The sequence below is a fragment of the Schistocerca cancellata genome, chromosome 1 (assembly GCF_023864275.1).
Source record: "Schistocerca cancellata isolate TAMUIC-IGC-003103 chromosome 1, iqSchCanc2.1, whole genome shotgun sequence".
NCBI lineage: Eukaryota > Metazoa > Arthropoda > Insecta > Orthoptera > Acrididae > Schistocerca > Schistocerca cancellata.
In genome coordinates, this window is record NC_064626.1 from 256,768,737 (window position 1) to 256,794,385 (window position 25,649).

Here is a 25,649-nt window from a genome sequence, read left to right on the forward strand (position 1 = left end):
GGTCCCTTGTTCCAAATAAAACAATGCTACAAGTGAGAGAATAAAACAAATGAAACTGACAACACAAAACGATGAAAGGAAAAATAACAAGAACGATGAAAGGCAACAAACGCGTAAATGGACAAAATGGGACAAGAAAACCACAGAAATGCAAGAAACGGGATGAAGAGAGTGAAACAACAAAGCAGATGACCATGGCTAGCTAACCATGAGAATAAAAAGGAGAATCCAGCTACTCTGCAGCACATTAAAACCTCCACCCTTAAAGCACTAGGGTGGAGGACACAGAGGGACAGAGGACATATGCTAAAACTTACATCAAATGATAAAACCCACTCTCGCAAATAAAACATAAAATTAAATGAACCAATGAGGCATTGTCAGATAAAATTAGCAGCAATGGGTCCGGTAACCCAAGATTCTGTTGTTGGGCAGTAAAAATGGGACAGTGTACCAGAAGATGGGCCACTATCAACTGGTCACCGCACCGACACTGAGGCAGGTTTTCACGGCGCAGGAGGTAACTGGGTCGCCCAAGCGTGGCCAATGGGAGCTGGCAGAAGACAATTCAATCCCTGCGAGAGGCCCGCGTGGAAGACTTCCACACATTCGCAATATCTTCACACCGTGTTAGCTGACAGTCAGTGTTCATCTCTAAAACCTTTGTGTTCGCTACACAATCTATGGATTTATCATCCATGCTTAGTAACAGTAGTATCTTCCTCTCTTTATGTTTAAATTCATACTAGTCATTTTATGTTCAGTGTCAATTTATTACATACTGCCCAATTGTAGACATCTGTGAAGTTTCATTTGCGTCCTCAATAGGAGTACTGATATTTTATCAATGACTAAGATGTTTCCGTAATTGACAAAAAACTTTTTCTCTGTGTCTTAAATTCTCTGGAAAGGCACTGTGCACTGGTGCTGCTGCTCGCAGTGTGGTTTCAGTCCCCTGAGACTGCTGTTTGTGTGTGTGTGTGTGTGTGTGTGTGTGTGTGTGTGTGTGTGTGTGTGTGTGTGTGTGTGTGTGTGGGGGGGGGGGGGGGTGCGGGCGGGCGGGCTCTCTCTCTAGAAAGTCATTGGTATATATTAGGTTGGTGCATAAGTTCATAGCATATTTGTTTTGCGTGAAGGTATTCTGGTTGCTGTGGGTTTATTTACCAATTGTCATTTTTTTACTTGTGGTTCACTGTTGCTATTTGAATTTACATATTGTCATTTAGAGATAATGAGCAGAGATGTGGACGCAAGAAAATGGAGTGCCATATGGGGAAATTGGAACATTTCAGAGATATTCTTCCATTAAGTTCAGTCGCGGGGTGACAGCAGTTAAGGCAGCCAGAAACAATGCGCCATGTATAGGGGTAATATTATTGGATAGAACATGGCAAGAAAGTTGTTTTCTTGCTTTAAGGAGGATCGTTTTGTCATTAGTGACTCACCATGTTCAGGAAGAGCTTTGGGGTTTGATGATGATCGTTTAAATGCATTAATCCACAATAATTCAGGTCAGTGTACTCGAGAACTGGCAATTGTGATAAACTGCGATCATTCCGCCATTGTGTGACAGTTCCATTCAGTGGGAAAGCTTCAAAAAATGGGTGTGAGGGTACTTCACGCTAACATAAGGGTGGGGGGGGGATGATTGATTGATGAGCCCAAAGGCAACAACTCGCCATACAAAGACCTGTGTACATCCATAAGATATTGTTATCCATCTGGCAGGACAGCAACAGTTTGATCTACTATGAATTGCTTCCTTGAGGTGTAACAGTCACTGCCGACATTTATTGTCAACAACAAAGGCTTCTTGCAGATGCAGTCAGAGAACGACGACCAGGAAGACTGTGTGAAGTGATGCTATTCCACGGTAATGCCTGTCTGCATTCTATTAGACTGACAAAAAATATTATAGAGGATTTAGGTTGGGAAGTCATTCCGCACCCACTTTATTCAGCTGATATTGCTCTTTCTGATTTTCACCTTTTCTGCTCTCTACCAAACAACTTTCAAGGAACTTCCTTTCCAGATGCAAATGCACTCTGAACATGGCTTGGCGAGTTCTTTACCCCAAAACTTCATGATTTTTACTACCCCTGTGTTGGCAGATTGTCAAAAACAGTGAAGGAAAATATGGTATAGATGACTAAAATCTCTGTTATGTGTATCTGTTGTGTATATAACTATGCACCAACCTGATATTAAGAACATATTTCAATTGAATACTATGTGCTGAGGAACAATTTTGTTTATATATTTCTTGTGTGACAATTCTTTAACTAAAAATTTGTCATCAGCAGATGTGTGGGCGACCTCCACCTTTTGTACCCAGTTTTCCAAGTAAGACTGAAACCAATCATTCGCTGTTCCTCTTACACCGAGTGCTTCGAACTTGCTCAGTAGTATTTGATGGTCAACAGTGTCAGAAGCCTTAGACAAGTCTAATAAAATACATGTAGCCACTCAACATATCAAGACCTTAGAGTGTCACTTCGGTGAACTCGGCAATGGCTGATATTGTACTTCTTCCACCTCTGAAACCAAACTGTGCTTCATTGAAGAGGTTATTTATTCATGTAACTTATCACTCCCTTTCATGATTGCTTCAATTATGTTTCAGAATAAAGACAGCAGTGAAACTGGTATGTAGTTTTTAATACTTTACAGATTTTCTTTAGCAAGGGCATGCTTTAGGTATTCTTTGATAAAACATGAACTAAATGATTCATTTACACAAATGTAATGTGCACCTCAACTTTAAAAATTAAATTAACAAAAACAATGAATTTTGGCACATCGCTGGTGGGGTATTTTTGTATTGTTGAAATTTATTTTACAATGCTAATTTTATTTCAAACAATAGTGAATGTGTACACAAACTATAAAAAAGACCACGTAACTTGATTACCTACATGACATACAAAGATACATACTGTAAATTACTGGTGTTACTCATCATTATTCACTAATGCCATCATTACTGGAATCCTCAGAAGAGTTTACATCAGAAGTAGATTCATTTCCTTCTTCCCCACTGTCCTCGGTGTTCCAGAGCACATCATCTTCACTGCCATTGCCTGTATTTGAAATACATCATTTCTTGAATGATTTTACGATCATTTGTGCTTCTAAGTATTTCCAGGTAGCCAAAACCCAGTGCGCAATAATGTAGAGTGCAAAACGTGTAATTTTTTCCTGTCTGAGTCATTTCAAGATTTGTTCGCAAAACCATTTTTTGTAGCGTTCCTGAGCATAACCTTTGAAAGGCTTATTTATACTAATGCCCAGGGGTTGTAATACAGAAGTCATTCCTCCAGGAATAATAACAAGTCACTGAGTAGGCTGTGGATCATTTTTACGTCGTCAGTGAGATGACCACGAAGTACATTGAGACAAATCACTGATGGTTGCTTGGAAAGCCCACCAGGATGGAGTTTCCACACATTCAGAGCCAGTCAAGCATCAAAGTTTGTCTTCCTTCCCTTCTCTTGATTCTGAACAATGACATCATCAGGGAATAGCTTTTCATTTTTTGGAGTCTTCGGTCTTGTTTTTCGTTTGAAGATTAAAAAAAGGGGAAGTTTGTTCCCATCTGCTGTGATTGCCAGCTTTACTGTTACTCGCTGTTTTTCGCACCGAGGTGTTTTGATGGTAACTTCTTTTGTACTATTCTCATCAATTGTGTAATTACATGGCTTATCAAACCAAATTGAAGTCTTCATCAGCGTTGCCAGTTTGGCCGATCGAAAAATTCTTCTCTTTGTGAAGTGTCATAACATACTGCTGAAATGCTTGAAGATTCTTCTCAAAATCCTGTGAAATCTTTTGGAATATTGTTGTACGACATCGCAGAGATAAGCTTGCTCATTTCATAAAGCAATCAACCCATCTTCGGCTAGCCTGAAACTCTTGGTTTGGTATATTAAGAGCTGCAGCCACCTCTTTTGCTTCTTTATTACTTTTTTCATGTCACTGGTCACATGTTGTCTATTTTTCCTCCTTTCTCAGACGAATTCCAAAACATTTTCTTCAACATCAGGATGTCTTCCTTTGCGAGGTCCAGCTAATTTCTTTCTAGTAGCGGTAGTTGCAAATAATCCCAATTTCTGTTTCTTCATAAGCGAATGTTACACTCAGCTACACTGAACACTCTTCCTGCGCTTCTGTTACCTTATTTTTCAGCATAAAGAATTACTTTACACTTGAAAGTAGCTTCATACAATATTCTTCTCTGCTTGCCTTCCATTTTGTGACTGTCTAATGCACTGAGCGAGGTGGCGCAGTGGTTATCGCACTGGACTTGAATTCAGGACGACGACGGTTCAAACCTGCACCCTGCCCTCCTGATCTAGGTTTTCTGAGATTTCCTGAAAATGTTTCAGGCAAATGCTGGGATGGTTCCTTTGAAAGGGGAGAGGCGACTTCCTTCCGCATACTTCCCTAACCTGATGGGACCAATGATCTTGCTGTTTGGTTGCTTCCGCCAAATCAGCCAATCAACTGCCTAATGCAAACACATTGCAAAGGACTGTAGTAGGCCAACAATAATGAATCAAGGTTGAGAAGTATAACAAAAAATCCTATTTGAACTGATGACTAAAGAAAATTTCCTCTCATGACAACGGATTTTGTTCTGACACCTGCAAACAGAATTCAGAACTGGAAATATATACCAGCTCTTTTAACTCGATAACCTCTTACCCAATTCACATCTTCCATTCTTTAATCCACAGACACCGTACCTATATTTTCTTGCTAGAGTTTAATAAATGTCTTGCTACTTCAGGTTACATAGGCCAGCCAATAAGATTTCCCTAGCCGGAAATGGCTGGGCCCAATCATCATGTATATGGAACACTTTGTGTCAACTGTCTTGTTTTTCCATTACCACTGCAACCTAGCAGTAGTTGAATCATAATTGCACAATGAAGCAAAATGTTGCAAGTTGTGTTGGCAACACCTGTCAGGGATTATGTCAACATTTCCTCTCTAATCTCCCTCTCGACAGTGACCTAAAATATTCCATTAACTCCACCACCATCACCACCACCTGTGGTGCGAACCATCTATCTTTTGTGCCATTTCACATCAGATGTCGATAGGAAGAAAACGGGATGAAGTCAAGCGAGACGTTGAGTAAGAACTTAGAATCGAGGTAAAGCTTCCTAGGAAGAAATGTAAATGTAGGAATTTTTGCATTGATCTTAAGTGTTTCTCACAGGGGCTACGAATTTATAGTGTAGAATCATGAAAAACTTAAAAACGGAGAATGTAAAATCAAAGTTCCACTGTATTAATTCATCCCAAACATCCACTGTAACAGAAAACTGTTTCCCTACTATGAATCGTTAATGGTGACTGATTTACATGTTTGCAGTTAAACACTTGCTTCACACGATGGAGTAAAACAGAAAGGTGACAACGCACTAAGAAATAGCAAGTAACACTTATTACGGGAATGTTACAAATGGTACTTACGTACTGTCTGATGATTGACACTGGATATTTTAAATATTTTAATAACTTTTTCTCTCTAGGCAGTACATGAGAGTAATGATTGCAGACACTTTGTACCAGTGCTGGTTCTATGCGCGCAGTGCGAACTCAGAAGGTAGTCTTCAGAGCATTGTACTGGGCAGATTGCAGATACTCAACTGAGGTGTGCAACTGCTGGTTTGTAACTGTCAGGATGTCTGTGACGTATCTTATTTTCTTTCCTCTCAGCAGAAAGATTTCCAGGTCTGTCAGTACAGGACAGAAGCAATGTAGTCTGCAGTTGAGTGTTCCCTATTGGTTGCCCACTTTGTCAGTCGATGTACATGACATGCCCTAGGAAGTAGTGTGGAAGGAGGAGGAGGCCAGAGCTTCTGAGTGCCATCTGGAGGTTGGTGCAAAAGACCTGAGAGATGTCAGGTATTTTGCCGTCGTGGTGGCAGCTTTTTGCAGTATTTATTGAGTATATCTTGTGTGGTACACAATGGCAGTTGAAAGCTGACAGCACTGGTGCTAGCTGTCAGGGATCTTCTTTCACCAGCTCTACTACAGTTGAATGCACAGGAGCTGCTAGGTATGTTCCTTCGTAATATTTAATCAGGTGTTCTCCACCCATCTTTTAGTAACTTACCTTTTTACAGCTAGTGGTTTATGCATCTGCTATTTAATTCATCTTAAAATACGAATTACATGTACTCTTTGAGACACATGGCATGTGTGAGGAGAGATTTTCAGTTAATCTGAACAAGAAATTGGGCTAAATCCGGTGATTTATTTGTAATCCTTCACAATCTTGTTTGTTGTCCCAAATGAATACTTTCATTTGGTTTTCAGTATTGAAAGTACTTCATTACCAGTACTTGTTAGTTCATACAGTGTCAGTGTTCAGTAACCGGGCCATTGTGTGTGAATACCTTTTAAATCCAGAATTTAAAATTTTTTCTTTCATTTATGTCTTCTGTGCTCCCGATGGTAGATTTGTTTGTAGATATCAGACTGCCAATGTTTTCTCTATCAGCTTGCCTCCATTTTCTTCTTTTTGCAATCTCCTATTATATTATAAGGAATATATCCATCTAGCATGCAAATTTGTCACATTTGAACTAAATGTTCTCATTGTTGTTCGTGTTTCTTCAAGAATTTTGGCAACCATGTAAGAGTTTTGCCAAACCGTATTCTCCTTGATAAACTTTTTGCCCTCGTAGAACTTCGTTGCTATAATAGCACCTTGATAGATAATCCATTGTACATTGAGAAACTGTGTGAAAAATCTATTTTGTTAATACTCAGGAGGTCTGAAATATTTCTTTCATGTTGACTGTTGAACTGTAGTCTGATTAGTTACTTGGTAGTTGACATGTCTCACTTTCAGCATAAGTTCCTGCTGTCTGAGCTCTTCATGTCGTGTGTAAACTGGCCACCATTGGGGAAGTGCATCTTGACAATTAACAAAAGTCCACTTCACTGACAGTGTTGGAGTAGAGCACACCTGCTGATGCGCTCTAAAGTAGTGCCATGAACTAGCAAAATGCTTTACCGTCAAAAGAACTGCTTTTTAGTGGTCACAGCAGGCAACACTGCCTCTATTTATACTCGGGTAGCATGCTTTGTCTTTGAAGTGTCAGCTAATGGGTTCTGCTGTGACAATACTGTAGTGGCACTCGCCAAATACTTTGACAGGTAACTGTTGTTGTTACCCTGATTTATGATCTGTTTATTTTGCTGTTGGTATTGTATCGTGGGTTTCTGAGTTGGCTATATGTTGATTGGAGACAGTGCCTGCTACAACTGTTGTGGTATAAGTTATTATTTAGGTATTGGAATCCAAAAGTGAATGTTCTTGGTCCATCTACCACCCATTCATATGGCTGAGTGTTCCATGTTTTGGTACTAGTGAATTACATGCTGTTACCATCCTTAATTCGAAAGAAACAATCCATTCTTGTAGGTTAAGATTATATTTTAAAATGTGTTTCTGATCCATAAAATTTTCTGTTTCATATTTTACAGGAGGTAAATTATAATGAAGATACGATAGGCATAAATTTAAAAGAACTGGAGAACGGAGAAAGAGAGTACCGAAAAAGGAAACTCAGTCCATCTAATGGACATGAAAAGACTTCTGAAGATGTAAAATCAGAACATAATAGAGCACAGGACTCTTCTGATTCATCAGAAGAGGAGACAGAATATGATCTTAAAAGAAAAAAGGTTTTAGAGGAAAGAGAGCGGATGCTAAGGTGAGATCAGTTACATTCAAAAATGAACATTTAATTTGATTGTGTTTTTTTTTTACATTTAACTATACATTACCATATTTTTAAAATCTGTAAATTAGTATCTTGTTTCTAAGTTTTTGTGAAGAAATTATCAGCATATGTTAATTCTGTTACTTGAGTTCAGGAATTTTTCTCTCTTGCGTAGGAAGTTGGGTGCCATCCTGTGGCATGCTGTCATTGTAAATGTGCCTTGGAAAATTTTGGTGTTTGGAGTAGTTAACAACAAGCCACTGTCTAGCCATAGCAAACTTCATTTCAAAGTATTTCACAAGAATCACATTAGAAAATTTTGCGTATCCATTTTTTTGTGTTGGAATTTCAAACCTTGCAACACCCTAAGAATCAATCCTGTAGAGCCCATGAAGATAAATTAATCATGGCAATCAAAGAAGTACTCAAATATCTTTCTTCCCATGCGCGCGCGCGCGCGTGCGCGCGCGTGCGTGTGTGTGTGTGTGTGTGTGTGTGTGTGTGTGTGTGTGTGTGTGTGTGTGTGTGTGTGTGTGTGTGTGTGTGTGTGTGTTTTAAAAAGGTCTAATGTGTGCTTATGGGGCAAGCTTACACACAGCCACCTTGTTCATTCATAAATTATGGCTATAATGTATAACCACCTCCAATAGCTTCCAAACTCTGTTATCAGTAAAGGGGATGCCACATTGCTGGGAGCATTCTCAGATGTATTTTTATACTCCTGAAATGGGATATGCTTACATGACGTGTCCACTCTTTGCAAAATATGAGGAACACTTCCTGGAATTGTTCATTCACTGTCAGTTGCCTGTGTGACATGTACCTTATTTCTAACCTTATCCATCCTATTCCTTCTTCTGCTGAGGATGGAACTAACAGTTGTGGAAGTTAAGCTTGCTTACGAGGGAATTATCCCACCTTGAGCAGCTTGAACTTAATGGAAATGTGCTTAAAATGTAGCATTGTACTTGTTTGAATAGGTATTGATGCCATTCATCTGTAAAGCTGTGGGGCCACTATTGTTATCTGAACATCAAACACATAGTATGAATGAGACTGTCGTTACTGTGTTTGATGATAATCACGAAGAAGCAGACGTGATAGACAGAAGGCAGTTAATCCTTGTAATGTTTTTAAGCTACTGTATGAAAGGGTATTTTGCATTTATGTATTGGGTAATGCATAATCCAATTGAATCTAAGATATATTAAATTGGAGGGTTGGCTCTGAAGTGCTACATCCAGCAGCTGAAGGAACTAAAAGTAAAGGTTAATATGCAGCTTCGTCCCCAAAAATATCAGAGAAGTGTGTTGCAGAGTTTTGACGATTGTACAGCATTTGAGGATTTTTATAACTGTGGTTAGAATTCTTAATATTAACCAGTGATCCATCATAGCTGCTTTGACTTGCAATCCAGTGGCAGTGTAATTGTAGTTTGTAATGTGCAAAAGGCATGGCTCAGCTCACTTAAAGGGAAACAAAAACATCAGAATTGAAGTCTGAGAGCCCTGTTTGATGGAGCTAGGGACAATATATCCACAGTCCACTATTGACCCATTCAAATCTGTGCTGTAGAAGCTGCTAGAGCAGTTGCTCTGGATAGTTCCTTTGCATTTTCCAGTGCCTACAAAGAATGTAGCTTTCTCCTGGCACACAGCTACGTTCATGGCTTGCAAAGAGATTAGAGAAGACCATATTGTTATGCCGACTCCAGGAACATATGTGGCAGATGGTTTTTTATTTTCATTTTTGAAAATGAACTATTGCCTTCTTCAATACTATTGCAAACGAGGAAGAAATAAAATGATATTGTACAGCCCATTCATAGGCCCACATTTTTATACAATAGATGCGATTGTGGTCGTCGATGGTAGTGTGTCCAATATGGTTTACATTTGTTGTAGAAAACACTAGGGACATTTGGCCTACTGGCTGCAAAGAACAGCAGTGTGTCCACAGAACATCCTTGTTGAAGTGAGTTAAAGTGGCATAATAAGTAAAGAGCACTTGAAAATCTCTCAGTGAACTACTTCCTCTGATTTGATCAGTTATGATTTGCTGAAAGCCTAAGACTGTAAAATGGTGGGTTTGTTTATAAATAACTTTTCTATTGCAAGTCATTATTTTCATTTATTTATCTTTTACATGACACATTTCAGGAAATTATGGAATCATCTTTAGCAGAGATGTTGAGTCACAGTTACGCAGAAAAAAAGACTGTTGGGACAGTGAGGTTTCGGACAACAAGGCCTTTGTTGAAAATGTGCCCCCCCCCCCCCCCCCCTCCCTTGGCCCCACACAAAACGCACACGCAAATGCAACTCCCATCATGCGCTTCTACTTGCTGTCTGGCTTCAGCTGCCAGAGATTACGGTTATGTATGTGAGAGTTTTGTGTGTGTGTGTGTGTGTGTGTGTGTGTGTGTGTGTGTGTGTGTGTGTGTGTGTGTGTGTGTGTGTGGGGGGGGGGGGGAGGGGGGGTGGCTGATGCTACAGTTAGCATGTTTGTCCTAGGTAGAACATAAAGCATACCTGGCTTATTATTTTGGATATTCCAGAGTGAGCAAGGGTCAAGTTTGTACTTAGTTACATATTAGTTTTTGATGCAGTTCATTGGATTTAGAAAACTCAATTTTACTTTATGGATTTTGAAAAGATTTGCAATATTCTGTGATATATTGATGGTGTATTGGATGTTAGATATATGTATGTCTTTGTCTTTTTCTTTTGTGATACAGTTTGTTCTGGGCCTTTCTTGGTATTGTCTAGGATTGTGTCAACCAAGGATCTGTTTCGCTTTGTTTATTTCTTGTTGCAAGTTTTCTTAGTTCAAAGATATTTTAGTTGACCTGTACGCTGCCTATTTGTGGATGTTTGGATGACATTAGGTTGCAGGAATTGTGGTGTCAGTCTCACAGTATTTTTCCTATAATTTTTGAATGTGCACGTGGGGTTGTGTCTTGTAATATTTAGGTCCAGGTAATTGATTCTTTTCTCCTGTTCATATTCCACTGTAAATGTAATTTTGGCCATCTCGTTGTTTACACCGCATGTGCGCGTGCGCGTACGTGCACACACTCTGCACCACAAAAGAAAAAGATAAAAACAAACATGTATATAGCATTCAGTACATTGGCAGTATTCTCAGAAGATAGCAAATATTTTCAAAAACCACAAGGTACAAGTAGAGTTTTCTACATTTAATAAACTACAACAAGAACTAATACATAAAGTATATACATATCCCATGCTCACTCTGGAGTATACAAAGTAATATGCCAGGAATGCTGTGTGTTCTTCTTGGGACAAAGAGGCCAAAATTGTAACACCAAGTACACACAGCACATTTAAGCCTACACAAACACATCATACTCTTGAGATATGTCAATGCCTGTAAGCAGCTAATAGTGTTCATTTCATTGTAATTTCATTCTAATGAGCTGCATGGTCACCGATGGTATCTGTTCTTTCGGACATGTCTGAAAGAACAGATACTATCTTTATATATATATATCATACTCTGTCAGCTACATATAAAAATATATCTGTTTGTTTATGTAAGTTGTTCTTGATGTATAGTGTACACAGAAAATTGCATGTGATGTTTAGCGTGTGAGACTTTGCACAAATGGACCGTAAGAAAACTGTAAGTGCAAGTTCTCCCAGATTTTGCCACTAACTAGATACAAGAATTGATTACCAACTAAAATTGTGCTTTTTTTCATACATTGCAGTAAACTCAACAGAACAAAGCAGAACCTCACGCATAAAAAGCATTATGTAAAAATGGTTTAGTACACAGAGAAAAACACCCTTTAGAAAGGGAATTATTTCCGGAATGCGTCATGTAAAATATAAAGAAAAGAAAATCGTGACTGGTAACAGAAAAGTTTTTTATAAACAAACCTATTGAATATCTTGGTGAAAGAGGTCTATTGTTCCATGATTCATGGTCAGGACCCAAAGACCACTGTATCATCTTAGCATGTTTTTCCCAACAATGTTATTGCATTAAAGATACTGTTAACAGAGACAACCAGGCAGTGAAGATCATATATCAGAAACCATGCTGATTTTTAGACTTGCCGGCTGGATAACTTTACCTAGTTGCTAGATGGATATTCCCCTATCCACCTTCATTCTGTTATATACAGATTTCTGCACCAATATATAGAGGTCTGTTAACAGATGCCTGGTAAAGATCCAGCTTCAAATTTGATATTCTTGTTGCATCATTTGCTAATATGATAACTTTGGCTTTGATATTGACTACTGCAGTATGTGTAGACCAAAAATGTTCTAACATCACATTCGAACTTCAATATTGAGCAAGGGATGAACATATGACAACACAGTAAACTCATGTTTGGAAATTTGACTGTTCACATGAACGGCATGTGTTAATATAAATTGATTCAAACAAACAATTACCTTTGCCAAATAATACCTAATTTGTGACTGTTGTTAATCTGCTGATAATTGTCTGTTACATCATGTTGTTTGTTCATCAAAGTCATTTTTTCAGTTTTGGCTATGCAAGGTAGGCTACTTTAACCTCTCAAAAGAATAATTGGCCAGCCATTCTGTTTTTAATTTGTAGTTGACATACACATTTGCTTACAGCACTTGATGCATGGCTTCATAAGTACATGTGTAAAAGAAAGTTCTCGGGTACTCTTTCTACATGTGTAGCAAGCAAAGTATATTTAACCCATCTTCCTGTATTGCTCTGTCAAAATAGGCAGCAAAGAGAACTAGTATGACTGAGGTGGTGGTATGGGTGTTGTATAAGGATGAGAAGTGTGGCACAACATTTGGTTTGAATCTGACAGTGGTGCAATTTCATGCAGTCCCCACAAGTGCTGATGTACACTTGATAATTTAATGGAGAACATTATACTAATCCCCCAGGCGGTTCGCCACTCTTTGGCGGGTTCGTGCTTGGCTACCACGGGGCCCCAGCCTTTGCAGCACTTTTCCCCTCCATGCTGCATGCCTATCCTCTTGATATTCTTTTTCCCCTCCCGGGGGTATTATTGGAAATGTTCTGCGTTCTGTCACTGACGTGTGAACAGTCTCTACCCTTTTTTATCCCTTTTCTTTTCTTCGTTTCCCTTCTTCTCTCGTTCCTCCGCTTCAGCGTTTGGGAATCCTCTTTTTTCTTCTTCCTGCCTGTGAGCTCCTGAAGGCTGGCCCACGTGCCTGATTTGTAACAGGTGACTGGGTAATGGGTAATTCCCAGTCCCGGGTCGACAGGTAGGGTTCGCACATCCCCCTGGTACAGGCCAGGTCCTGGGAGGGGTGATTGACTGAGCTGTACCCTTCCCAAATTGCCAATTGGTCCCTCCATCAAGTGTTCGGGAGGTGTGAACGATCATCTAAGGTGGGTGCGCCCCTTCTTAAGGGGGCCCTCAGTTGGAAGGAGCACGCCATCAGAGACGCTGGAAATCATGGGGATTTCCTCGCAATGTGTCAATCATCCTCCCCATCGACATCCATGAAATGTAAAAGTAATGAGGCTACTGATTCAAAGACCCTTCCTGCTGCACCGCGGTTCCTTGTGGTCTTACATACTGAAGACGGTCAGTCTTTCGCCACAGTGAATCCGTTTATTATCCAGAAAGGTGTTGATGTAGTTGCTGGCCCTGTGAAATTCTGCTCTCGTTTACAGAATGACACTTTGCTTTTGGAGATGGCTTATGATTCTCAAACACAACAGCTGCTTTCTGTCTCGCTTCTCCATGGCTACCATGTTCATGTCAAGGCTCATAGAACTTTGAATTATTCCCGTGATGTAGTTTACACCAGGCTGCTTGACGGTCTAACTGAGGCTGGAATACAATTTTATCTCTCTGATCAGGGTGTCATTGCCGTCCTTTGTGTAATAAGAGGTCGATTCATCCTTGGTGCCCATCTGCACTCTTTTCCTCACCTTTGATGGGGTGGTGCTGCTGTCAAAGACCAAAGCAGGCTATGAAATGATCACAATCCAGCTGTACATTTCGAATCTGATGCACTGCTACCAGTGTCCTTGTTTCAACCACACTCGAACATCTTGTTGACACTCAGCCAAATTCATAACCTGTGGCAGGGATTCACATGAGGGTGAATGTCAGCCTCCTCCTCCCTGCTGAATCAACCGCAATGGTGGCCATGCTGCCTCCGCTCAGGATTGTCCTGTGTATCTAGGTGAGTGGGCTGTTAAAGAGGAAAATGTGCCTTACCCAGTAGCTCACAAGTTACTGGCTAGTCGCAAACCCGTGTTCTCCTGTCTGGCACCTACAGTTCTGTTCTTGTTACCCCTTGCTCCATGAAGGACATAGTCATGCAGACATGCGACCTCAGATTTGGCTCTGAGGCTGTGAAATTGCCCAGTGTCAAGGTAGCATCGCTGTCCCCCCGTCCCGCTGTGCAACAAACCGTCAAAACCCTTAACTCGAGGGGCGAAGTCACCCATTACACAACCAGCAGGCAGGAAAGGACAGAAGGAATACTCCCGTGAAGACTTCCTCTGTTCCTCCAGCCATACAACACCCAACTCCTATTCTAACCAGAAGGGCTCGAAGAAATCTGCTTAAGACAAACTGTCTTCTCCTTCGCCAACTCGAAGATCCTGCTCGACGGTGTCGCCATGTGGTCCCTTAGCCCGGCTGACCTCTTGTCTCGCCGGTGCGCACCACTAACTGTTTTTCAGCGTTAGACTCCACAGACTGACTGCACAAGTACGCCGATGCTTCTGTGGCGGCTGCTGAGTTGACACCCCTACATCTCTACCTCCTCATGACTGTCATTCAATGGAATGTTTGTGGCCTTCGGTCCCACAAAGAGGATTTACGGCTACTTTTAGCATTGCAGCATCCTCTTGTATTCTGCCTTCAGGAAACGAAATTGCACCCTCACAACCGGTTTGAGCTTTCACATTACATACTGATTTCTTTTGACCTTCCCCACGAGGTTGGCATTCCATCTCATGGAGGCATCGTCTGCTCAAATGGGATGACCTCCATAATGAACCCATCTCCCTGACTACACGTCTTCAAGCTGTTGCAGTTTGCCTTTCCCTTCCTTGCCTGACTTTTTCCCTCTGTAGAATTTATGTCCCTCCGTCATTTGCTGTCACCAGGGCAGACTTTCTTCTGCTTATTGGGCAGCTACATCCCCCTCCCCCCATTTTTGCTTCTCAGTGACTTAAATGCACATGTCCACTTTGGGGTTCTCCTAGGACCTGTCAGACAGGTGCCCTTTTGGCTGACTTTAACCAATTTAACCTCTTCTGCCTTCACACTGGAGCACCCACTTTCCTTTCCGACTCCTCACACACCTGTTCCCATTTGGACCTCTCCTTTTGCACTGCCCAGCTTGCCCATCATCTTCAGTGGTCCGTTCTTATTGACGCCTACTCGAGTGACCATTTCCCGTGTGCTCTCCATCTGCTGACTCCTACCCCATCTGCATCCACACCCAAATGGCAGCTTACTAAGGCTGACTGGCAGCTTTACTCCTCCCTGGCGACCTTCGAAGAACAAGATCTCCCCAGTTGTGATGACCAGGTGGACTATCTCACAAAGGTTATCCTTACTCCTGCAGAATGTTCCAATCCTCGCACTTCCTCTTTACCATGTCTTGTCCCAGTCCCTTGCTGACTGAGGCATGTCGCGACACAATTTGCACACGGAGACGTGCTATTTGTGTTTTTAACTGCCAGCCTATGCTGGAAAACTGCATTCATTATAAACAGAAGTGTGAAAAGTGTCCTCGATTTATTTGGGATAGCAAAAGAACTAGCTGGATTTCATTCACTAGTTTTTCTAACTGTTCCACACCTTCCTCTGTTGTGTGGGCCAACCTCCGACAGCTCTCTGGAATAAAAATCCATTCCCCATTTTCCGGCCTGACAGTAGCTGACAACGCCATCATGGACCCTATTGCTATCTCCAATATCTTGGGCTGCCATTTTGTGGCAGTTTTGAGTTCTTCCTACTATCACTCTACCTTCATCCATCGGAAACGAGTGGAGGTGGCTTGAGCGATACCCTTCTCTTCTCAGAATCATGAGTGCTACAATGCCGCCTTTACTATGAGGGAGCTAGATCATGCTTTCAGTTCATCCCGATCCTCTGCCCCAGGGCCAGACGCCATCCACATTCAGATATTGCAGCACCTCTCGTGCGTGCAACCACTTTCTGCTTAACACGTACAACCACATCTGGACTGAGGGTACATTTCCTGGATTCTGGCATGAAGCCACCGTGATACCCATACCTAAGCCTGTTAGGGACAAACACCTTCCTTCTAGCTACCACCCCATCTCTCTTACCAGCTGCATTTGCAAGGCAATGGAACGTATAATTCATGCTTGGCTGGTGTGATGGTTCGAGTGTCGCCATCTACAAACGAATGCACAGTGTGGATTTCAAGCGCAGCATTCTGCAGTTTACCATCTTGTTACTTTGTCCACTCATGTCATGAATGGTTTTCTGCAGAAATTCCAGACTGTGGCTGTGTTTTTCAATTTGGAAAAGGCCTACGACACCTGCTGGAGAACTGGTATCCTCTGTACTCTTTACACGTGGGGCTTCCATGGGCGCCTGAGCTGTTTACTTCGAGCATTTTTACAAGACTGAGTTCTCAAGGTACGTGTGGATTCTGCCTTGTCGAATGCCTTTATCCAGGAAAATGGTGTGCCTCAGGGTTCTGCCCTGAGCGTCGTCCTCTTTGCTATTGCCGTTAACCCTATAATGGCCTGTCTTCCACCGGGCATCTCTGGCTCCCTTTTCGTCAATGATTTTGCCATCTATTGCAGTTCTCCATGAACCTGTCTCACTGAGCGGCATATTCAGTGATGTCTTGATCGTTTTCACTACTGGAGCATTGACAATGGCTTTCGCTTTTCCACTGACAAAACTGTCTGTATGAATTTCTGGTGGCGCAAATGGTTTCTCCCACCATCTCACCATCTTGTGCCTGTTGCCTTTCCGTTTGTTGACACTACAAAATTCATGGTGCTCATGCTCGATAGGAAACACTCTTGGTCCTCCCATGTATATTACCTGGCAGCCTGCTGTACGCGGTCCGTCAGTATCCTACATGTCCTCAGTGGTACTTCCTGGGGTGCCGATCGAACCACCCTCCTCCGTTTGTACTGGTCTCCTGTCTGTTCAAAACTCGATTAGGGGTGCTTTGTTTATGCATCTGCACGCCCATCCCTTTACACCATCTCAATACTATCCGTCGTCATGGCATCCGTTTGGCCACGGGCACCTTTTACACAAGCCTGCTAGAGAGTCTGTATGCTGAAGCTGCTGAACAACCATTGTCCTACTGCCGTGACTTTCTTTTCAGCAGGTATGCATGCTGTTTGTTTGCCATGCGTGGCCACCCCTCCTGTGCTGCCTCCTTTGATGATTCCTTTGATCGTCAGTTTGGGGCTCGTCCCTCTTCTCTGTTGCCTCCTGGAGTCAGCTTTCGCCACTTGCTTTGGCAGCTTAACTTCACACCACCTGCAATCTTCACAGTGGGTGTGAACCCTTCACCACCTTTGCTTCGTGAATCAGCCCATGTTAATCTTGGCCTTCATTCACTTTCTAAGGGCACTACTCCAGCCTCGGTTTATTGCCTTCAGTTTCACGACCTTTGCGTGGACCTTTGCGATAGTACCTTTGTATACACTGATGGGACTCACTGACCGCGAGGTCAGATGTACCTTCGTCATTGGCAACCGTGTCTTTCAATATCAGCTTCTGACTCATTCCTCAGTATTTATAGCCATGCTTTTTGCCTTGTATCAGGCCACGAAGTACACCCAGCGACACAGCCTTCCCAGTTGCGTCCTCTGCTCACTTAGTCAGTGCCCTCCAAAGTCTCTGTGCATTGTACACTGCTCATCCCTTAGTGCAGCAGGTCCAGGAAAACTCACATGCTCACTCTTGGTGGAGCCAATGTCATGTGTCTGTGGGGTCCCTGGTCATGTCGATCTGCTAGGAAATAAAAGCTGCTGGCACTGCTGCCAAGGCTGCAGTCCTCGTACCTCAGCCCCGAGTACCTATGTTCCCTCTGGTGATCTCTGCATTGCCGTCTGTCAGGAGGTGGTGTCCCTTTGGCATCGCCAATGGTCCTTCCTTCACCGGAATAAGCTTCGGCTTATTAAGCCTCTCCCGGCACCTTGGACGACCTCCTCTTGACCCTCCCTGTGGTAGGAGATTATTTTAACTCAAGTGCATATTGGGCACTGTCTTTTTAGCCATCATCATTTGATCAGTGGTGCTATCCCACCACTTCGTACGCATTGCACCGAAATTTTAACTGTCTGCCATTTCCTGCTGGAAAGCCATGGTTTTAACAATTTACGTTCCAGTTTGGGTTTGCCGTCTGATTTATCAGCTGTTTTAGTGAATGACGCACAGGCTGTTGACCGCATTTTACTTTTTATCCGCCAAAGCAATATGACGAAGACCATTTAATTTTTAGTTTTGGACCTCAATTTTTGTATGGTGTTCTTTTAGCCCTTTTTCCACAGGCCTGTTATTAGCTGTCTCCTATTACGTCCATTGGGACTGACGTATAATCGTTTCCCTCCTCCCTGTGTTCGTGTTCTATAGTTTTGACTCGGGCGTGTATGACCCCAGTTGTTTTTTGCGCCCTAAAACAAAACAAAACATTTTACTAATGGTTACTCACAAACCCTTCCAAGATACCACAACTATCAGAACTGTACTGGCCCCAAGGGAGCATCTGGAGGGGTCTGTACAGGTGTAATTAGTGAGGGAGATCCCCCTCCATACAAAATATAAAAGAACAGCAGTGTGAGTGCGAATTACCTCAGAGATCACCATTTGCAGCTTCCTCTCCCCACACCCCGCCTCCAATGCCCGTACTGTCCCTGGCAAGGCTCCAAATACACTTTGAGATGGGCACCCTAATCCAACGACATCACCGTCCCCTTCCCTTTTTCTGCTACTTGGGGCTTTCAGTGCAAAGTACTACGTGAGGGGAGCACCACATCTTCTTCTAGGAGCCTTCTTATACACCAACTTCTTTTCAGTCTCTATCAGTGTCTCCTCAATGATGATTACCCCTAACTGGTTTAGTGCTGCCTGTGGCATAATTTTGATTATAAACCACACAGTTTCTAAACCCAATTTTGTTGTTTGAATACAGTGGTCATTATACAATGATTTAAGTGACAGTGATTGCCCTCCGGTGATCTTATCCTCCTCCTTGTCGTTGCTCAATGGAGAAATTGCCACACAGGTCTCATCAGGGCCAGTTAGCGGTTGTATACCTCTGCCATCACCTTCATCTCTTTTCCGTCGGATTGAATCACAGAGGTTATCGGAGAGGTGTCTGCTGTGATCACCTGGGCCACTGAAACTGCTATACTCCTATCAATGGCCTTGACTACTGGTGAGTGGTAATGTGGTGGACCAATGACATAAATAACAGCTGTTCAATTCCGAAAGGGCTGAAACATCTTCAGTGGCTTCCTTGACAGACAGCTCTCATTGTCCGAAGGTGTACTACCTAATTAAACACAGTAGAAACAAATGCTGGGAGTGCCACCTTCCCCCGCCACCTTCCCCCGCCACCTTCCCCCGCCACCTTCCCCCGCCACCTTCCCCCGCCACCTTCCCCCGCCACCTTCCCCCGCCACCTTCCCCCGCCACCTTCCCCCGCCACCTTCCCCCGCCACCTTCCCCCGCCACCTTCCCCCGCCACCTTCCCCCGCCACCTTCCCCCGCCACCTTCCCCCGCCACCTTCCCCCGCCACCTTCCCCCGCCACCTTCCCCCGCCACCTTCCCCCGCCACCTTCCCCCGCCACCTTCCCCCGCCACCTTCCCCCGCCACCTTCCCCCGCCACCTTCCCCCGCCACCTTCCCCCGCCACCTTCCCCCGCCACCTTCCCCCGCCACCTTCCCCCGCCACCTTCCCCCGCCACCTTCCCCCGCCACCTTCCCCCGCCACCTTCCCCCGCCACCTTCCCCCGCCACCTTCCCCCGCCACCTTCCCCCGCCACCTCCGCCCCAACCATTGGGGACATCCGTACCCACTTCTAAGCCAGAGAAGTGTAAGTCTTCTTTGGCTTCTCTTGCTAGGAAGGAGTCTTTTGGGTCACTCCCTTCCCAGGTTTCTTCTTGTGGGAAAGACGACACTTGCCAGTGGCTGAAGAGCTGAAAAGCAGCTGGTCGTAGGTCTTCATGCTCATCCTCAGTCCAGCAGACTGAGCCATTGAAGTCCTCCCAGGCAGGGAAGCCCAACGAGCAGTGAGAGAAATCAAAAAAGATAACCCCTAAGACAAAGGAAATTGTGGTGGCACCCACACCACTGCTACCTACAATCTCTGTGGCTGAGGATGGGGTGGAGATTTTGGCATCCACTGAGGACCTAGATCTCTTCAGACTCTGACACAATGGATATAGACTGTTCAGGCAATAAATTTGTGACAGCAGGTGACTCTGAGGTGTAAACTGCCTCATTGAATGTTCCATGCCTTCCCAGTCTCATGATGTCATCCTCCAGTGGAATTGGAGCAGGTTTCTCCACCACCTGGCTGAGCTCCGGCAACTGTTACGCTTTACACCTGCTAACTGCATTGCCCTCCTGGAAACCTGGTTCCCAGCAATGCGGGCCCCTGTCTGCCGCGGCTATAAGAGGTGTTACAGGAACCGTAGCGACTATAGTCGAGTGTTAGGTGGAGTTTACGTTTATGTCCTACATTCGGACTGTAGTGACCATGTGCGCTTTCAAACCCCTCTTGAAGCTGTGGATGTTAGAATAAGGACGACGCAGGAAATAAGTCTGCAATGTATATCTTCCTCCAGATGGTGCAGTACCCCTGAGTGTATTAGCTGCACTGGTTGATCAACTCCCTAAAACTTTCTTACTTCTGGGAGATTTTAATGCCCATAACTCCTTGTGGGGTGGTACCATGCTTAGTGGCCGAGGCAGAGGTTTCAAAACTTTACTGTTGCAGTTCGACCTCTGCCTCTTAAATACTGGGGCTGCACACATTTTAGTGTTGATCATGGTAGTTACTCGGCCATTGGTTTACCAGTTTGTAGCGCAGGACTTTTCCCATGTATCCACTGGAGAGCACATGACCACCTGTGTGGTAGTGACAACTTTCCCATCTTCCTGTCACTGCCCCAGTGTCAGGTGCATGGATGCCTGCCCAGATGGGCTTTGAACAAGGCGGACTGGAGAACTTTCACCTCTGCTGTCACCGCTGAATCTCCTCCACGCATTAACATCAATGTGATGGTTGAGCAGGTGACTAGCACAATTGTTTGTCCGGCAGAAAATGCGCTCCCTTGCTCTTTATGGTGCCTCAGGTGTAAGGCAGTCCCTTGGTGATCGCTGGAAGTCGCTGAAGCAATTAAGGAGCGTCGGCGAGCTCTTCAGCGGCATAAGTGACACCCTTTCCTGGAGCACCTCATAGCCTTTAAATGGCTCTGTGCCTGTGTTCGCTACCTTGTCAAACATTGGAAGGAGGAGTGTTGGGGAAGATACGTGTCCACCATTGGGTGCCACACGTCACTTTCCCAAGTGTGGGCAAAGATCAAACGTCTTTTTGGTTACCAGGCCCCCACAGCTGTCCCCAGTGTTACCATAAATGATGAGTTATGTACTGATGCTAACGCGATTGCTGAGTACTTAGCTCAAGCCTCTGCGTCAGAGAATTACCCCTCAGCCTTTTGCACACTCAGTGGCTCTCATTCACTACACGCTAAGGTGAATCCTATAACACCCCATTTACAGAGTGGGAGCTCCTCAGTGCCCTTGCACATTGCCCCAGCACAGCTTCTGGGCATGATCGCATCCGCAGTCAGATGATTAAACATCTCTCATCTGACTACAAGCTACATCTTCTCGTCATCTTCAACCAGATCTGGTGCAGTGGCATCTTTCCATCAAAATGGCAGGCGAGCACCATCATTCCGGTGCTCAAACCCGGTAAAAACCAGCTTGATGTGGATAGCTATCGGCCCATCAGCCTCACCACCGTACTTTGTAAGCTGCTGGAATGTATGGTGTGATAATTTTGTGTCCACCGAGTCTGCCATCCGAACAGCCTCGGCAACACCTGATTGCTGTCTTTTTTGAATTACGTGAAGCATATGACGTGACTTGGTGACATCATATCCTTGCCACATTGTATGAATAGGGTTTCCGGGGACCACTCCCAGTTTTTATCCAAAAGTTCCTGTCGCTCCGTACTTTCCATGTCCAAGTTGGCGACTCCCATAGTTCCATTCATATCCAGGAAAATGGAGTCCCACAGGGCTCTGTATTGAGTCTCTCTATTTTTAGTGGTCATTAACGGTGTAGCAGCAGCTGTCAGGCCCTCTGTCTCACCTTCTCTGTATGCAGACGACTTCTGCATTTCGTACTGCTGCTCCAGTACTGTTGTTACTGAGCGGTGCCTCCAGGGAGCCATCCACAAGGTGCAGTCATGGGCTCTAATCCACGGCTTCTAGTTTTCAGCCACAAAGTCATGTGTCGTGCACTTCTGTCAGCGTCGTACCATTCATCTGGGAACCGCACTTTACCTTAACTGTAGTGGAGACATATCAGTTCCTAGGACTGGTTTTCGACGTTAGATTGACTTGGCTCAGTCATCTTCGTCAGCTTAAGCAGAAGTGCTGGCAGCACCTTAATGCCTTCCGTTGTCTGTGCAACACCAGTTGTGTGCAGATCGCTCTATGATGCTGCAGCTCTACAGAGCCCTTGTCCAATCCCGAATTGGCTATGGGAGAGTGGTTCAGCAGTGCCTTCAGCATTGCATTTCTCATCCATGTGCACCATTATGGGGTTCGATTAGCAACAGGAGCTTTTAGGACTAGTCCGGTGACCAGTGTACTGGTGGAGGCTGGTGTCCCTCCACTGCAGATCAGACATGCGCAACTGCTCGATTGTGGTTTGTGTGCGGTCCCTTCTCCGAACTGGAGCCCTTCCCTTTACCACCTCTACTTGCAGTCCATTCACGTATGCCTCCATGGTGTAAGCCTCGGCCGCAGCTTTGATTTGACCTTTTGCATGGCCCTAAGGACTCAGTTAACCCTGCCGCTCTCCACTGTCACTACCTCTTGATTCTTGACATGTACCAGGGCTCTGAAGTTATTTACACTGAGGGCTCAATGGTTGATGGTCACGTAGGCTTCGCATATGTTCATGGAGGACATATTGAGCAGCACTCCTTTCCAGTTGGCTGCAGTGTTTTCACGGCAGAGGTGGCGGCCATATCTCGCGGTCTTGAGTACATCCGCTTATGCCGTGGCGAGTCATTTCTCCTGTGTACTGACTCATTGAACAGCCTACAAGCTATCGACCAGTGCTACCCTCGCCACCCTCTGGTAGTGTCCATTCAGGAGTCCATCTATGTCCTGGAACAGTACCGCCGTTCTGTGCTGTTTGTGTGGACCCAATGGCACATCAGAATCCCCGGCAATGAACTTGCCAACAGGCTGGCCAAACACGCGGAAACTGCTCCTGGAGATAGGCATCTCTGAAGCTGACCTGTGTTCTGTCTTACACCGCAGGGTTTTCTGGCTTTGGGAGACTGAATGGCATAACAACAAGCACAACAAACTGCGTGTCATTAAGGAGAATATGAATGTGTGGAAGTCTTCCATGCAGGCCCCTTGCAGGGAATCAGTTGTCCTCTGCCGGCTCTGCATTGGCCATACGTGACTAACGCATGGTTACCTGCTCCATCGTGAGGATCCACCTCGGTGTCGCTGTGGCTCCCAAATGACAGTCGCCCATCTCTTGCTGGACTGCCCACTTTTAGCCACTCTGCGGCAGATTTTTAACTTTCCCAGCACTCTGCCTGTGTTGAGCGACAATGTCTCTACAGCAGCTTTAGTTTTACGTTTTATCCGTGAAAGTGGGTTTTATACTCCTTTGTAGGTTTTTAGCGCATGTCCCTCTGTGTGCTCCACCCTAGTGCTATTAGGGTGGAGGTTTTAATGTGTTGCAAAGTGGCTGTCTTTTCCTTTTTACTCTCGTGGTTGAGTAGCCACTGTAATCTGCTTTCATGTTTTACTCTTCTGTTTCTAGCGTCTCTGTTGTTATCTTGTCCTCTTTTGTTCCTTTTAGTGTTTGTTGCATTCCCTTCATTCTTGTGGCATTTCCTTTCTTTCTATTTTGTATTCTATGTTTCGTCCGTTGTATTCTCACACTTGTGGCATTGCTTTATTAGGAGCAAGGGACCAATGACCTTGTAGTTTGGTCCCTTCTCCTGCCTTTAAACCAACCAACCAACCAACCACTAGGTGACAGCATCAGTGTCTTTTTTTGTTACCTGGCCATCTTTTGAATATGTAAGACAAGTTGATAAATAATGAATCTTTCAATGACTGAGAATTGCTTCAGGCCCTTGTTTTGTGGTGTGGTTCCAAGACCTGATTAGATTCATAATCAGATGGTGAAACATCTGAATGTGACTCATGCTTATCTACTCAGGACCTTCAACGTTATTTGGCTATAAGGTGTTTTCCCTTCAGTGGCGAGAGATCTTCACCATTCTATTCATAATACTAGGCAAAAAACCCAATGTATATTGTCGGCTACCAGCCAAACAGCCACACTAATGTGCTGTTCAAACTGCTCCAAACAATTGTGTATGACAATTTTACTGGGCTATTGAATCAAGGGGAATTTTGTACTTCTGTCAGGCGTGGTTTCTAGGAAGGATGATGCAAAACTGTGCCTATGATTGGATTGGAGACAGCAATGTGACAGTGTTTTTCTAAATGCAAAGTTTCTTTGTAAGTTCTTTGAGGCATACAAAACTGCTTGGGGCCATCCCATTTTGCTTACCCTGCATGGCTGGAGCTTTAAAGGCTTCCTATTGATTTTTTGTAATCAGCTTTCATCTTCAGATGGTTTCAGATTAGAGATGGTACAGCACGCAATTCCCTGTAGGTCCAAGAGAACAGTGCCCCCAGACCTCTGTGCTGAGTGTTCCACTCATCACCACCAGTGAGTTAGTGATCTGTCTTATCAGTAGTTACCCCTGTGCTGTATATTTAAGAGTTTTGGGTTTGGAATAGCTTCCAGTCTGTAACCTTGGCTCAACACCAGCTTTGAGGTACCATCTGAAGGGCCTCAGCTTCAACCCTTTGCCATGCCTTCCACATTTCTCCCATGAAAATTTGACTTGTTCATTTCTGTTTCTGTACCAAGATTAATTCTGTCCCAGAACTAGGCTCGGATACCAAGCACTATGTTACTGTTGCACAGTGTTGAGTTTCTGCGACTCCTCTTTGATAACAGCTGACAGGCTGTCCCTTATTCAATAACTAGTTGTTTGTGACAGCCTAATGCTGTCTGCTTCCTCATTCTTGGGGTTTAGTTCACAGTACTGTACTCCACATTTTCTGGTTCCTAGTCTTGATCAGACTGGATTATGTTTGCCAGATTTATGGCTCAGTGGCTCCATTAGATTTGAAATTATTGGACCCAGTATGTCATTATGCATTAAGACCGGCCACTGGCACGTTCCAGGCTAATCCCACAAATGTTCTCCAAACCCCCACAGACATTCTCCTAGCCGAAGAGGTGATCTTACCTCTTCATTTCTGATGGTACCAGCTCTAGCTCACTTACGAAATCACCATACGACAATTTCTTAATAATCCCACTAATGTGATTGGTTGATTTGATGTATCCATAGTAGGAAATTATTTTCACGAAGAATATCACAGACATCTTTCGGCACTGTTTCACATCAAATAACTTTAAACTGGACAACAAAATCTAAGAGCAAACTTAGGTGCTGCTAAGGGGAACCTAGTCAGTGCAGTTACAGTGAAATTATATTTGGAAAAAATTTGAAGAAGCAGTCTTTTGGCCATTGAAGAAAAATTCCTCATATTGGCTTCAGTGTGTCATTGATACTTCTGT

At 43.9% G+C, this 25,649-nt stretch overlaps 1 protein-coding gene across 1 annotated transcript in view; it reads left to right on the forward strand.

Annotated features, from left to right (window-relative positions):
- The window catches only part of LOC126170759 (WD repeat-containing protein 76-like), a 185,287-nt gene that overhangs the window by 21,658 nt on the left and 137,980 nt on the right, over positions 1–25,649 (forward strand). The window contains exon 2 of the mRNA XM_049920750.1: positions 7,507–7,736. Coding sequence (XP_049776707.1) covers positions 7,507–7,736 — 230 coding nt within the window. The remainder of the gene's footprint in view (positions 1–7,506; positions 7,737–25,649) is intronic.